A 13,546-nucleotide genomic window follows, 5' to 3' on the forward strand; every position below is an offset into this window, starting at 1 on the left:
TGTAAGACATTTCATAAAGTCTTGACCCCAAGTAAAGAAGTTAAATCTTTTGGCTAGCATGTTAAAATCTTGTCAAAACTAAATGCATCTTTGTCTCTCCTTGACCTTGGCAATATTTCAGAAGTCATACTTTTTATGTGATAAACTACCCTTGAACAATTTAATGTTTTAGACCCAGACAAGATTTTCTTGCCATAGATACTCAGATCTTGATTTTCTAGCTATATTTTCCTGGACAAGTTCTAAAACAATTCAAGGAAAATCCATCCTTTCATTCATTTTTTTTCCCATTTCCTCTAGTCCCTTTTGTAACATCTCAAAAGGAAATAAGGCAACATGAAGTCATGTTACATTTTTATTCACACACACACACACACACAGAGTCATTTAAGAGCTATCCTTCAGAAGTTCATCTGCCATTATCTGGTAAAGCCTTGAATGAAATCAGAAAATTTTGGGAAATAGACTCTATAACTTTCTAGGTAAATAGGATTTTGAAAAAATATTGGCCCATTTTCTGGATTCCTGCATAGAAATTTTATTGTATCTATTATTTTTTTTTATAAGACTTAGTTCCCACCTATTCTAGTCCTACCCCAGACCTAAACACTATTTAATAAGGATTTTTCTTTGGGGTGATACTTTTCATTTTTAAAAGGCAATAAAGTATTAACAATTAAAGATCAATCATTAAAGGTCAATCTGATAACTGACAGAACTATCTAAGACCAAAAGCCATCCCCCAATAAAGAGGTGACCACTAGAGGATGTAATCCAATACTTTTCAAAAGAATATTTGCAAATTCTTAACAACCATATGAAAGTTTTCTTTCTCTCTCTCTCTCTCTCTCTCTCTCTCTCTCTCTCTCTCTCTCTGTCTCTCTCTCTCTCTCTCTCTCTCTCTCTCTCTCTCTCTCTCTCTTTCTCTCTCTCTCTCTCTCTCTCTCTCTCTCTCTCTCTCTCTCTCTCTCTCTCTCTCTTTTTGAGGCAAGTGGGGTTAAATAACTTGCTCAGGGTCACACAGTTAGGAAGTGTTAAGTGGCTGAGATTTGAACTCAGATCCTCCTGACTTCAGGGCTGGTGCTCTATCCACTGAACCACCTAGTTGCCCCCAAATTAATAATAAAAACAATGTAAATCAAATAATCACTTCACCCTCCAAAATGTACAAAGTAACAAAATATGGTTCCATATTGGAAGAAGTGTGGAAAAACAAGAACACTAATGATTTATTGTTAAAGCTGGGAATTTAGTGCAACCATTCTGGAAAACATTTTGGAACCATTTAATTTAAAATTAAGAGATAATATTTGTAAAATACTTTGTAAACTTTTAAGTTCTCTATAAATGCTAGCTAAAAAAAAGTGACCAAAATGCATATACTTTTTAACCCAGAAATTTAACCCAGAAAATTTTAATCCAGAAATTTCTATGGACACACTCCAAGGAGATCATCAACAGAAAGGAAGCCCCCATATATGCCACATATTTGTGTGGTAATGAGGAACTGGAAAGGAAGTAGATACTTATCATTTAGGAAATAGCTAAACAAATGGTGATAATTGAGTTTAATGGAATATTAATGAGATGACTACAGAAAAGCTTATAAAAACTTATATGAACTGATGCAGACTGAAGTAAGCAGAACCAAGAAAATCATACAGACCAGAGGTGTCAGACTGGAGGCCTATAGAACTTCTGAGCACAGCTTAGAAGCAGATGAAAATGTAAATAAAAATTTAATAAAATAAGATAAAAATATAATGCAACATAATGTTAAATATCTAAGTCAATATGCAACCCTCTCAATTTGAGTTTGATACCATAATTTCAGACAATAGCTACATCATTGTAAATGGGAAAAAAAAATCATAAACCTTCTGAGTGGGATGTTATGAAATTATAAAGATTGGTCTCAAGGGAGCAATATAAAAATATGTCTCTCCCTGCTACTTTTCAGAGGTGAGGAACTCCTTAAGTATGCCATGCTACACTCATAATATCAGATTTAAAAAAATATATACTGATTAATTTTGCTGACTTTTTTTTCCTCTTTTTTTTAAAGTATGCTATTGTAAGAGATTCTTCTCTGAGAGGTGAAAGGATATAAGGGAAATTTGAGGCAATGTATAAACCAGAGTTTATCATTGAAATCAATTAAAAATAAACCTATGCAATGTAGACATGTCCAGCTTAGACTTTGTTAAGACTACTCATTTCTGTATGAAGATTAGTTTTGCTAAAACTGTGATGAGTTTTGATGTGTACCTGTGAAATGAAAGTGCCTCATTGAGCTATGGATAACATATTAGAATCAGAGATTTTTTTTACAATTAAATAAGTTAACTAAAAAAAAAAAAAAAAAAAAAAAAAACCTCTCACCTCCAAACACCATGTTAAATCATTTAAATTTAATTTTCAGCTATAAATCTGACTGTACAGAACTCATATTGTTTTTTTAAACAATCTCAGCTTAACAGTAGAAGCACAGTGGGATAAATAGAAAATTATATGCAATTTTGAACTATTGATATTAATTTTTTATCTTGATTAAATAGTTTAGCCTACTGATATAAAAAAGCCCTGTTAAAATTCTAGAGAGAGGTAAAAATAGCGACAGTTTTGGTTAGGCTTCAATTAATGTTTAGAATATTTTCTTTTTTTAAAAAAAATTAATATGCATTGAGATTACACCAGTATTAGACTGGTAATCCTATGGTCTTTAGTGGTCTTTTTTTATCTCCTCATATCTTATTTATCTAAAAGAGAATGAGTTTCTTATGATAGCCTTCTTTAGATTGGAAGAAAGATGTAATAACTTTCATTCCTCATGCTTAATAGATTTGCCCCCTTTCAAACGTTCTCATAGTATCTCCTTACTTTTGTAATGAATGTGTCTCAAAAGCCAAGTGAGTTAACCTCATCGCAGCCATTTCGCTCTTTTTTTTGTGTGTGAAAAACATCAATGACTTGGCATACTGACTCTATACAATTTCTTCCTTTTCTTTCAGGAAATTATTTTCTTACCTCAGGTGCAGGGTCTCTTGTCAGCATCTTTAGATTAACCAGAAAATCTTGATGTTTGTTAAAAGGTTGTAAGAAATGGGTTATTATGCTATAGTTTTTCTTACATAAAAAAAAATCAAGTTCTCTGGTTGACTTTTACCATCTGCTCTATATAGTGGATTAAATGTTGCCTTACAACCATAAAAGGAACAAATCATATTTATCCATATATGGTTGAGAAATTGTTGCAGTGGGTTTATGTAGCATGTTGAATGTTACTGTCAAAGAGAGGACCCTGTCAATCCTTGCTAAACTAGTAGATTGCTTGCTTCCTCATATCTGAACCATAGTAAGGTTAAAACCATTTTGGTTCCATACTAGAGTTGACACTAACATGGTTAGCTCTCCAAAGCTCAGCAAACTGCCCTAAAGAGGGATGAACTGGTTCAAGTGGGAGAGAGAACAAGTCAACTTCTGGGCAGACCAGAAAGTCACTGTTATACTACTAGCCTGGGCAAGATAAAGAGACCCAATCTCAACACAAGAACAACAGTAATAAACTGCTAATAATTATAGAGCTATTTTATGTTTTTAGTCATAGCATGGTTGAAGTTGATATAGCAGAGCCAGTGGACCAGGCTCCAGATAGCCTCAGTGATCAAAGAAATGTGCATGAGGAAAAAAACAAAACAAACAAAAAAAAACATAGCTTTCAGTGTTATTATTTTTACATTGTATTTGATGGAATCTAAGGTTATGGAAACCAGTGCAAAAGTAATTTATCTGAAAGAAGTCTGAATGCAGAAATCTAATAGAGGAAAATATTTTAGAATAAGGTTCATCAGTGAGTGCAGCAGCAACATTTCCCTCAGCACCACATGGACTGGATCAAAGCATCTTATGACTTGGATCAGTGCAGCCAAATCATTACGTATTGATTGGAATCCTGCAGAAGGATTAACCCCTTAGCATTCAGAAGAAAATTTCCTGTAACCCTTGGTGTGAGTAGTTTGAAAATTTGAACCTTCTTCCCAGTCTAAAAAGGCTAATAGTCCTCCCTGACCCACTGGTATTTCTCAGTTCTTTAATCGCACATTTGCTCATTGTATTGAATTCTGCATTGGAAAAACATTTAGTGATACCATTTGAGTATATGAAAGCCCCATGAGCATGAGGGAGAAGAAAGCAGCTTAATAATATGCTGTATAGAAAACCTAGTGTTAGGATATCAAAATTAAGTAGGGATTTCTTGAAGTTTTTGATTATTATATAAATTACAACATTTTCAGTTCTCGATATTTTAAGAATCTACAGAGTTGTAAATGGACAGCTTTTCATCTGAATGAGGTTTAACTGAGAATGTGTAATGTTAATAAATTTCTCCTAAAAAAATTACCCACCGTGGCATTGAAAAGCCTGTCAGATGATTTTTGTATCAAGGTATACAGCCTTACATTTTGCTAAGTACATTTTCATACAACTTCAACAACTGCACTATTTTTGAATAAAATGAAAATCATAAATGGGAGGAGGATTTCTTAAAGTAAAAAAAAAATAACATGGCTTATGTCATATGTTTGATCCATATCTTTACTGACTGGAATAATATAGAGAAATAAGTGACATTCTTTTTCCTTGTCTTGGTTTCTTTCAGTTTATCCCATGAAGATCATCCCCATAGCCACCCACTCTACGGACATGGTGTATGCAAGTGGCCAGGCTGTGAAGCAGTGTGTGAAGATTTCCAATCATTTCTAAAGTAAGAATGATTTTAGTCATTATCTACCTTTTACATAAGCATGCCCTCTCATTTTCCATGTTCTCCTTCATGAAAATGAATTTCAATAGAAGATAGAACCTCCTTACCCCATCCCACCCAAGAGAATGCAAACTTATGAGAGAAAAAGCAATGTTTTTCATAATACGTCAGAAGTCAGTATATTGTAGTGTCAGGAGCAAAGGGCTAGAAGTTGGGAGACCAGAGCCTTCAGGATTGTCTCTGACCCTGATTAACTATCAAATCCTGAACAACTCTTTACCTGAATTTCTTTATATTTTAAATTCATGTGAGGGATGAGACACCCTCTATAATTCCAGATGTAACATTTTCTTCTAAGGTTAATTTTTTTCTCTTTTTTTCATCAAGCATCCATAATAAACTCATATAATCAAAATGAACATAATTTAGGAAAAGAAAAAAAAGTAGCAATTTTTGTTTGTCTTATGTAAAATTATAGTCAAAATATTACTTCAGTTTGGTGCAATTAATCGATAGATTTTGGCCAAAACTATTGACTTTTCTCTTTATATGTCAATAAACATTTTTTCTTTTTTTCCCCAAAAATATAATGAGCTATTTTTGGCATGAAAAGTCCATAGCCTCATTTTCTTCTTGCACATTCATGTTGAATTAACTATTTGAGATATTTCAAAACATTTATTTCCCCTTCATATCAGAAGAATTATAGTAAATTTTAATAATTGATTTTTAGAGATACCATGTTTAATTTCTTTTAGCTAAAGTTGAAGCCCATCAATGCTGTACCTCACTAACACTATCCAGTAACATAGCCTCATATTCTTTTCAATTCCAAAATGTGTTTAAATGAGTCACTTAATACAGTACACACACAGAGACAGACAGAAACACAGAGACAGAGAGACAGAGACAGAGAGAGAGAGACAGAGAGAGACAGAGACAGAAAGAGAGAGAGACAGAAAGAGAGAGAGACAGAGAGAGAGACAGAGAGAGAGAGAGACAGAGAGAGAGAGACAGAGAGAGACAGAGACAGAAAGAGAGAGAGAGAGAGAGAGAGAGAGAGAGAGAGAGAGAGAGAGAGAGAGAGAGAGAGAGAGACAGAGAGAGAGAGACAGAGAGAGAGAGAGAGACAGAGAGCACAAGGGATTCCGTTTAAACCTAGCACTACACGGCCTTTTCTTTATCCCCCCCTCCAATTGCTAGATTACTTTATTCCTACATGATTTGTTTTGCATTTATTCTGTATCCATTTATATATGTAGATTTTTTTTTCTTGACAGAATTAAGCTCCTTGAGGACAGAGATTATTTCAATTTGTTTTTGAATCCCTAATGCACAGTGTCTGATACTTAATAATTTTTAAAATTTTATTTATTTATTCATTCAGTGTTCAATACTAATAGGCTATGGTTGAACTGATATCTAATGATGGTAGAAATGCTTCAGGTCCTCATGGCTGGATCTTGGATTTCTTCTACTGATACTCTATACTGTGACTCTTCATTGCCTCTAGGGATAACCCCCCAACTTCATTAAACTGACCTACCTGTTAGTGATAGTCTCTGGGGCCATACGCTTAAGTTTTTCCAGCCACATGGATGGATGACCTGCTAGAGTTAATATCCCACTGACAAAACCATGTTGAGAACCCAAATTCACCATCATGATCCTAGGAGTCTTCAGAATTGACATTTAGTATTATATTTCAGACAGAAAGGTTTGAATCCAGCTTTTGACATCCAATAATTGTTTGATCCTGGGCAAGTCACTTAACTTCCTGTATTCCAGGCAGCTTATTGATAACCTATTACATTGTAGAGTAGATGCCAGACTGCATTGATGCATAAAATTTATTTGAGTTGGAGCATCCCTCTGCCAGTGAAATCACGGGGCTGGTCCTATCTCATGAAAGAGCCATCTTTTCTTCACTGTAGACATGACGTCCTCATCTTGAAGGAACCCATTGCTAGTTCATGTAACTAAATACTTGTCATTCTAATATTTATAACATAAAGTTGATGCCCATTTTAATGGACATCAGAATTTTAATAAAACTCCTTTCGATACTTCCAGCATTATCTTTGAGTCATTCTATTGGATAAAGTTTTTGCCTAATTAATGGTGGTGCATTTTGTGGAGAGTTTTGTTGTTGTTGTTTGTTGTTTATTGTTTCGTTTGGCTTGGTTTGGTCCAGTCCTATGACTTATAAAAAAAACTTTCCAGGTGGAAATGTTCTCGACCAACATTTTAGTCTTAAGAGAGTTGTCTGTCATAATTTGAAGCTAAATGATGTCACCAGAGCCCCATCAATAGGATAAATAAGTAAGAATCCCAACTTGAACTCGGGTCCTCCTGATTCTGAGGTCTGGTCTGCTCCCCATGATCCCTTTTGTTTTTTACTTTCTTAACATATCAAAAAGGAGTCAGTTTTGCATGTTCAGATCTGTTTTCTTTCCAGATTAAGAGGCTAACATGTGATTTTGTTTGTTTATTTGTTTTTTATGAAAATAGTCTTGTGCCTAGATGAACCTGGGCTACAAAGCTCTGCTTTCTCTCTCTCTCTCTCTCTCTCTCTCTCTCTCTCTCTCTCTCTCTCTCTCTCTCTCTCTCTCTCTCTCTCTCTCTCTCCGTGTGTGTGTATGAGAGAGAGAGAGATTAATCAAACCAAAATGAATAAATGTATTTCATTATTTTGTACCTTTTAATGCAAGAGTCCTTAACTTTTTAGTGTGTTATGAGTCCTTTTGACAGTCTGGATAAGCCATTGGACCCCTTCTCAGACTCTTGTTTTAACTACTTCTGCCAAAACACATACCATCACAAAGGAAATCAATTATATGAAATAGTTATCATTTTTCATAAAGTCATGGACCTTAGGTTAAGAAGCCTTATTTTAATAGTTTCACAGTTGAATTTTTGATTGGAGATATCTACAATATTCATTGTATATATTTTATAACTCCTTAAGATTTATACAAAGTGAGTTCCTTCCTCTCAGCAATCTCTGAACCAGGTGATTTAATTGTGGTCCCCATTTGACCACTGAGAAAACTGAGGATGATACCGACTCCCTGACTTGTTCATTCTCAAGATCTAGGAGGTATCTGTGCTTCTAAATATAAAACCAGCACTTTTTAAGCACAAAACAATGACTCGAAATGTTTCTAGACACTAATATTCATTATCACTGATAATATATTTTAAATTGAGGAATGGTCTTTTGCAGCCATTTGATTCTGTTTAATGTCCTTGCTTTTATAAATTTGTTTATAATAGAATCTTTGGTTTGAGTTCTTTTTCTTCCTCTAGTTATTCATCTAGTTGTATTCTTGCAAGGTGGAAAAATTTGGCAAAGATCAGCCTTGAACTCCTGATTTTTCTCGAGGTTTTATTATTAGGAAGTTGTGTGGCTTTAATTGGAACAAATTCTTACTTTTGTCTAAAAGTTTCTTCTTTTGTTGTGGTCAGTTCTTTTGTTGATGTTCTTAATGACCAATCCATACCCATTATATGCTTTACCAGAGTTTTGTGTTTTACAAGGGATGAATTGTCTTCCTCATAAATCTTGACTATGGCAGTTTTCTGATCAAAAGAAAGGAGATGCTTTTCCTATTTGACTTTTGTGGTGGGTTATATCAGCATGCTATGCCTCTCTTGTTTGCTAGGTAGACTGATGTTTAAGGAATTCTTGAGTGCTAAGCAACAAGAAATATCAGAGAAAGATTTCTGATATCACGTCCAGCTTTGAAGTCCATATGGGAAACATCCCAACTGTCTCAGTGGTCTCAGTGAGTTTGCAGTACACAAAACTAGATTTTTTTTCAGAACCATTACTATCAGGTATCTCTAGTCATGTATTTGCAAAAGGTTTTTTTTTGCACTCTATTAGAAGAATTTAAATTTATTCTTAGTGAATTGCATTTTGTTAAAACCATCCCTCTAGTCTTCAATGCTCCCTTTATAGGCTGTGTGTCATCCTCTGTGTAAGCTATCTCTCCCAGTGTTGTGTTACCTATAGATTTGATGAGGAAGTCATCTATGCCTTTAATCAAACCATTGATCCCAATGATTTTTTTTTTTAACATTGACCTGGCCTTTATGACTCTGTACCCAATAGAATGTAAGCTTAAGTATAGGGACTGGCTTTGTTTTGTTTTGTTTTGTTTTGTTTTGTTTTGTTTTGTTTTTTATATTCCCCAGCAGAATTTAGTGACTGGCATTGGGCAGGGGAGTTAGAGAAGGGAGGATTAAATGCCTGACATGATTTCACTGATGTAGTGAACTCTCTGGGAGGAAACACTCTCCCTTAAACCATGTGCGACTGTTCCACTGCTTTGTCTTAAAGAGTTGACTGAGGCTTAAGAATTTATGTAATGTGTGCAAAATCAAATAACCAGTATGTGTCAGAAGCAATTCTTGAATACAGGTCTTGCTACTTCATGGCTAGTTTGCCAACCATTGTCATGGGCAAGGCACAGAGAAGATCTTTAATAATTACTTGTTAAACCAGATCAAGTGTATTTTTCTTTTTCTTTTTTTTTACTCATTGGCTTCTAAAATGGCCTCCATTCTACCACTCTTTCTCACAGTCACATTTCTTGGCCTTTAATTCTTATTTTCTGGAAGTCAATAAATTTTTATTTTCTTAGATATCTGACCCCTGTCTTTCTCTACCTTCTAGAAGAAAAAAACAGAGTCCCGTTTCCCCACCCCGATATCATCCCATCCTCTTTTCCAAGAAAGGAATATTTAAGGCACAAAGAAAGCATCCTTCAATTCTTAGGTGTCAAAGGAATGGGTGTTCATCAAGTATAGTATTTCAGGGTGTTTTTGACTATTAGTTAAAATTATATTTAGTGGAAAATCCCACCATGATTGCATATAGTCCTAATGACTTTGCAAGCTATAAAATCTGGATTTGTTAAGCCTTTGCTTTTCTCATTTGTATTTCATTCCATGTTTTGTTAAAGCTTCATATTTATTTTTATATATGCATATATATGCCTTCAATTATTCATCTTTCTATATTGGGCATCTAGGTGGCACAGTGGATAAAATTCTGGGCCTTGGACTCAGGAAGACTCATGTTTCTAAGTTCAAATTTGGCCTCAGATATTTACTAACTAAACCCTAGGCAAGTCACTTACTGCTTTTTGCCTCAGTTTTCTCATCTGCAAAATAAAAAGGAAATGGCAAGCCATTCCAGTATTTTTTGCCAAGAATACTCCAAATAGGGTCACAAAGAGACCTGACTGAAACAACTGAACAACACCATATTCAACAATTTGTAAGCCTTGAGTGTGGTGATCTGCTAGAAGAAATCATAAGGATATCACAGTTTCCATTTTTTGAGCAGGCTCAAGCACTACACTGCCATTTTAATTTTCAGCCTGAGTAGCAAAGTGATTTGGTTTGGAAGCTCTCCTCCAAACTTACTACTGTTCTTGCTAGTAAAATGGAGTTGTTAAAGTGACCCTCAATAAGTTATTTAGAAGGAAAGTCTCTGCCAGTAAAATGCCACCATTAAAAAAGAGGAGGGAAGTGAGAAAGCAGGGGAAGAAAACAGTATTCCCAGGTCTAAAAATATAGTTCATTTTTCCCCTCCTGAGGAAGAAATATCATAACTGTTGGTAAATGAAAAACAGAGATTTGACACTCTTCTGTGATCATTCTGTAGTGTTTGTTCCTAAGGTGAGGTACACCACAGGGCCCTTGATTTCAAAGATAAATACTGTACAAATAACAATCCTGGTTGCCTTTCACTCACAGCCAACAGGAGGATACTTATCAGAATCAGCAGATACATAGTCTAGTATGCATATTATTTCCCTTTTTCTTTTCAAAACAAGTTGCATTTGTGTGTGTGTGTGTGTGTGTGTGTGTGTGTGTGTGTGTTTGAATCTGTCAGCCATGCTTTATCATATATCAGTTAGAGCTAACTGCTATCAGCAGGTGCCTGTGCTAACTCTTATGGAATAGTTGTGCACTATATTGCCTGGAATACTCAGTTAACCTAAAAACAAAAACAGGCCCCTGGCATCTCTCTGGTATGAACAAGAGGACCATATTTTCTTCCTGTTTCCTGTTTCCAGACTGAACTTCCTCCTTGTCCCCCAATATCAAAGATAGAGCCTAAAACAAGTCTATTGGTGTTTTTAGGCTTAAATTTTTTTCATTTGGAAGAATGCACAACCAAATCCTCTGGGAAGACTGAGAATATATTTGGAGGTCTATATGTGGCCATGTTTTTCTGTCTTAATGTATCAGGTAGAACTCAGGTCTCACTTTCCACAAACAAGGTGCTTTGTTTCCTCCAGTTTTCTTATAAAGACATTTTCACAAAGAAATATTTACAAATTCCATCTTTTGTGAGGAGTGGGGAAATTTGAGCCATTTCTTCTGGGGGGAAAATAGCTGAGATTGTATCCATGTTGTGAAAAGAAAATCACACATAGCAGATTGGCTACTTGATTACTCATTTTTCCTTCACAAACCCAGTTTTTATATTGAAACATATTTACCTGTAAGTTTTTCATCTCTAATACAGGACAGCTGAATAAAACCTTAATAAAAGGAACACTTTCCCTTTTAATGAGAGAGACAGATGGGGAGGAAGGACAGAGTCAGAGATAGAAAGACAGATTCAGAGACAGACAGACAGATCTACAGGCAGAGAAAGACAGACAGAGAGAATATGAGAATGAGACACAGAGAATGAGAATGAGAATGAATGCCGTGAATGATATTGGGAGCTTCTTTGGTAATTGGGAGTCTTGTGAATTTAACTTTAAGAAACCGAAGAGTTTAATGGGAAAGAAACGACTAAGAGCACTCTGTCATGTTTTCACAAGTGTTTTTATCATGGTCACATCTTGTTTACTTTAGTTGCCTGCCTAAAACTACTTGGAACATGTTAAGAAAACATTTCAAGAAAGCCTCTACAAAGAGGCTTTTGTTGAGCTGCAACTGTGAGTCTGCACAGCTCACAAAGGTGTTAACTTTCAACCCCTTAAGCACTTCCACATGAAATTCCAGCAACGGTGTTTGTGGTTTTGGAAAAACAAAGTGTATGTTAAAGAAACCAGGTATATGCTAATACATGTTGAAGTAGGCCGGAAATCATAAATTGTTTCAAACCCATTAATTGCTATCATTTGCATGTCAGAATGTGCTGCAGTGAAATTGCTTAACTGTACAGCATATTTTTGACCAAATAAAGAGGTCAAAAAATGCTTACATGCATAGATTCATCCCCACACACATCAATCACCATTATGTGTATTCATATGGATAGATGTGTACACACATACCTCCAAGCAAAGGGAATATGTCGTTACACACATATGCAAAACCTAATTCCTGTGTTAAAGTCAAAATCAAAATATTTGGGGGCAACACATTTTATATTCCAGAAAACAGATGATAGGAAGGTATTTTTGCATCATAGAATTGGTTTAAAATTATAATATATGATGATTCAAGAACAGAATCTTACTAGATTTATTGTTTTATCATGTACTTTGGAGTAATAACTTAAAATCTGAATCCTGCTATTTTTTTTTCTTTTGTTCAGCACTCTTTTTAACCTTTCTGATACTATTCAGGAGTTCAAGACCTTTCCAGGAGTTTTGGTTTTTTTGAGGTCAGTGGCCTAAATACCACAGTGCCCTCTAGTGATAAATAGAAAATTAGTGGGGAAAGTTTTCCATGAGTGTCCCAAAGATAACATGACAAATGATTTTGTTTATGAGTCTAAACAAAAGGGTCTAAAAATAAAGATGGAATTTTAATGCCTTTTTAGTTAATCCTTATGTCTAGATCTCTTTTTTAAAAATACATTTATACAGCTTGTCATTTCATATATATTCAGGCTATCTGTGCCCTAGAATATAGTTCTATTGTTCTTTCTAGAGTTGTATTTTTTTTTTTTTTACATGCTATTATTTTAGGTGTTCCATGTGATATTTCCGGTGTGTAATTAGAAGGCCTTACTTAAAAGACAGAGATCATCTTTGTTTCATACTTTTATTGACACTGTCTACCCTATTATGGCTATGTCTAAATGGTAAAATTTATTATTAGCAATAGTGTCACAAAAGTCTGAGACAGCGATTTTCCTTTCAATAAAAGTAGTTAAAAACCTTTTAGAAAATCCATAATTTTGATTGCTGGTACTTCATAAATGTATAACTGGTACTTTTTAGCTGTCTCTTTAGGGAAAAATGAGTTTTATCACCTGCAGTACCTGGGTTAATGAAATTGTGTGCTGGAATTTAGCCAGGATGAAAGATGAGATCATTCAGTGGCACTAATATTGGCAACAGGTCTCATAAAAAGCTTTGTCTCTTTAGCAAAGTATCATTAGTTATTTTTTCATTATTATTATTGTTGTTGTTGTTGTTGCTGTTGTTATACTTAAATAGAGGGCTTAAGTTAGTTGCCATCTTCAAAATTTTTGTGCTGGTCAGATTCTCATTTGGTGAAACATCCAAAACCCAGTGATTTGAAAACTTTAACAAAGCCAAAAGAAACACAGAAATGTCCATCAGTGCCTAGTAGAAGAATTTACTTGCTTCGGATTTCAGCCTTAGTTCCTGTTCAACCCTTAAAAAATCACGACTCTCAGCTCGAATCTGAAATAATGCTGCTTTTTCCCCTCTCGTGTCCCTCCTATGTTTGATTGTTTGTGGATATTAGCTGTCCAGGAAATCCCATACTTACAGATATAAATCCAAAATGATCTTGTTTTTCCGTAGCCAGCCCAGGATGTATTAGACAGTT

At 34.8% G+C, this 13,546-nt stretch overlaps 1 protein-coding gene across 1 annotated transcript in view; it reads left to right on the top strand.

Moving 5' to 3' along the window:
- FOXP1 (forkhead box P1) overlaps nucleotides 1-13,546 on the top strand; it is a 265,651-nt gene that overhangs the window by 204,423 nt on the left and 47,682 nt on the right. The window contains 1 exon segment of the mRNA XM_074284103.1: nucleotides 4,661-4,765. Within this exon segment, the coding sequence (XP_074140204.1) occupies nucleotides 4,661-4,765 (105 nt within the window).

The sequence above is a fragment of the Sminthopsis crassicaudata genome, chromosome 1 (genome assembly GCF_048593235.1).
Source record: "Sminthopsis crassicaudata isolate SCR6 chromosome 1, ASM4859323v1, whole genome shotgun sequence".
NCBI classification, from domain to species: domain Eukaryota; kingdom Metazoa; phylum Chordata; class Mammalia; order Dasyuromorphia; family Dasyuridae; genus Sminthopsis; species Sminthopsis crassicaudata.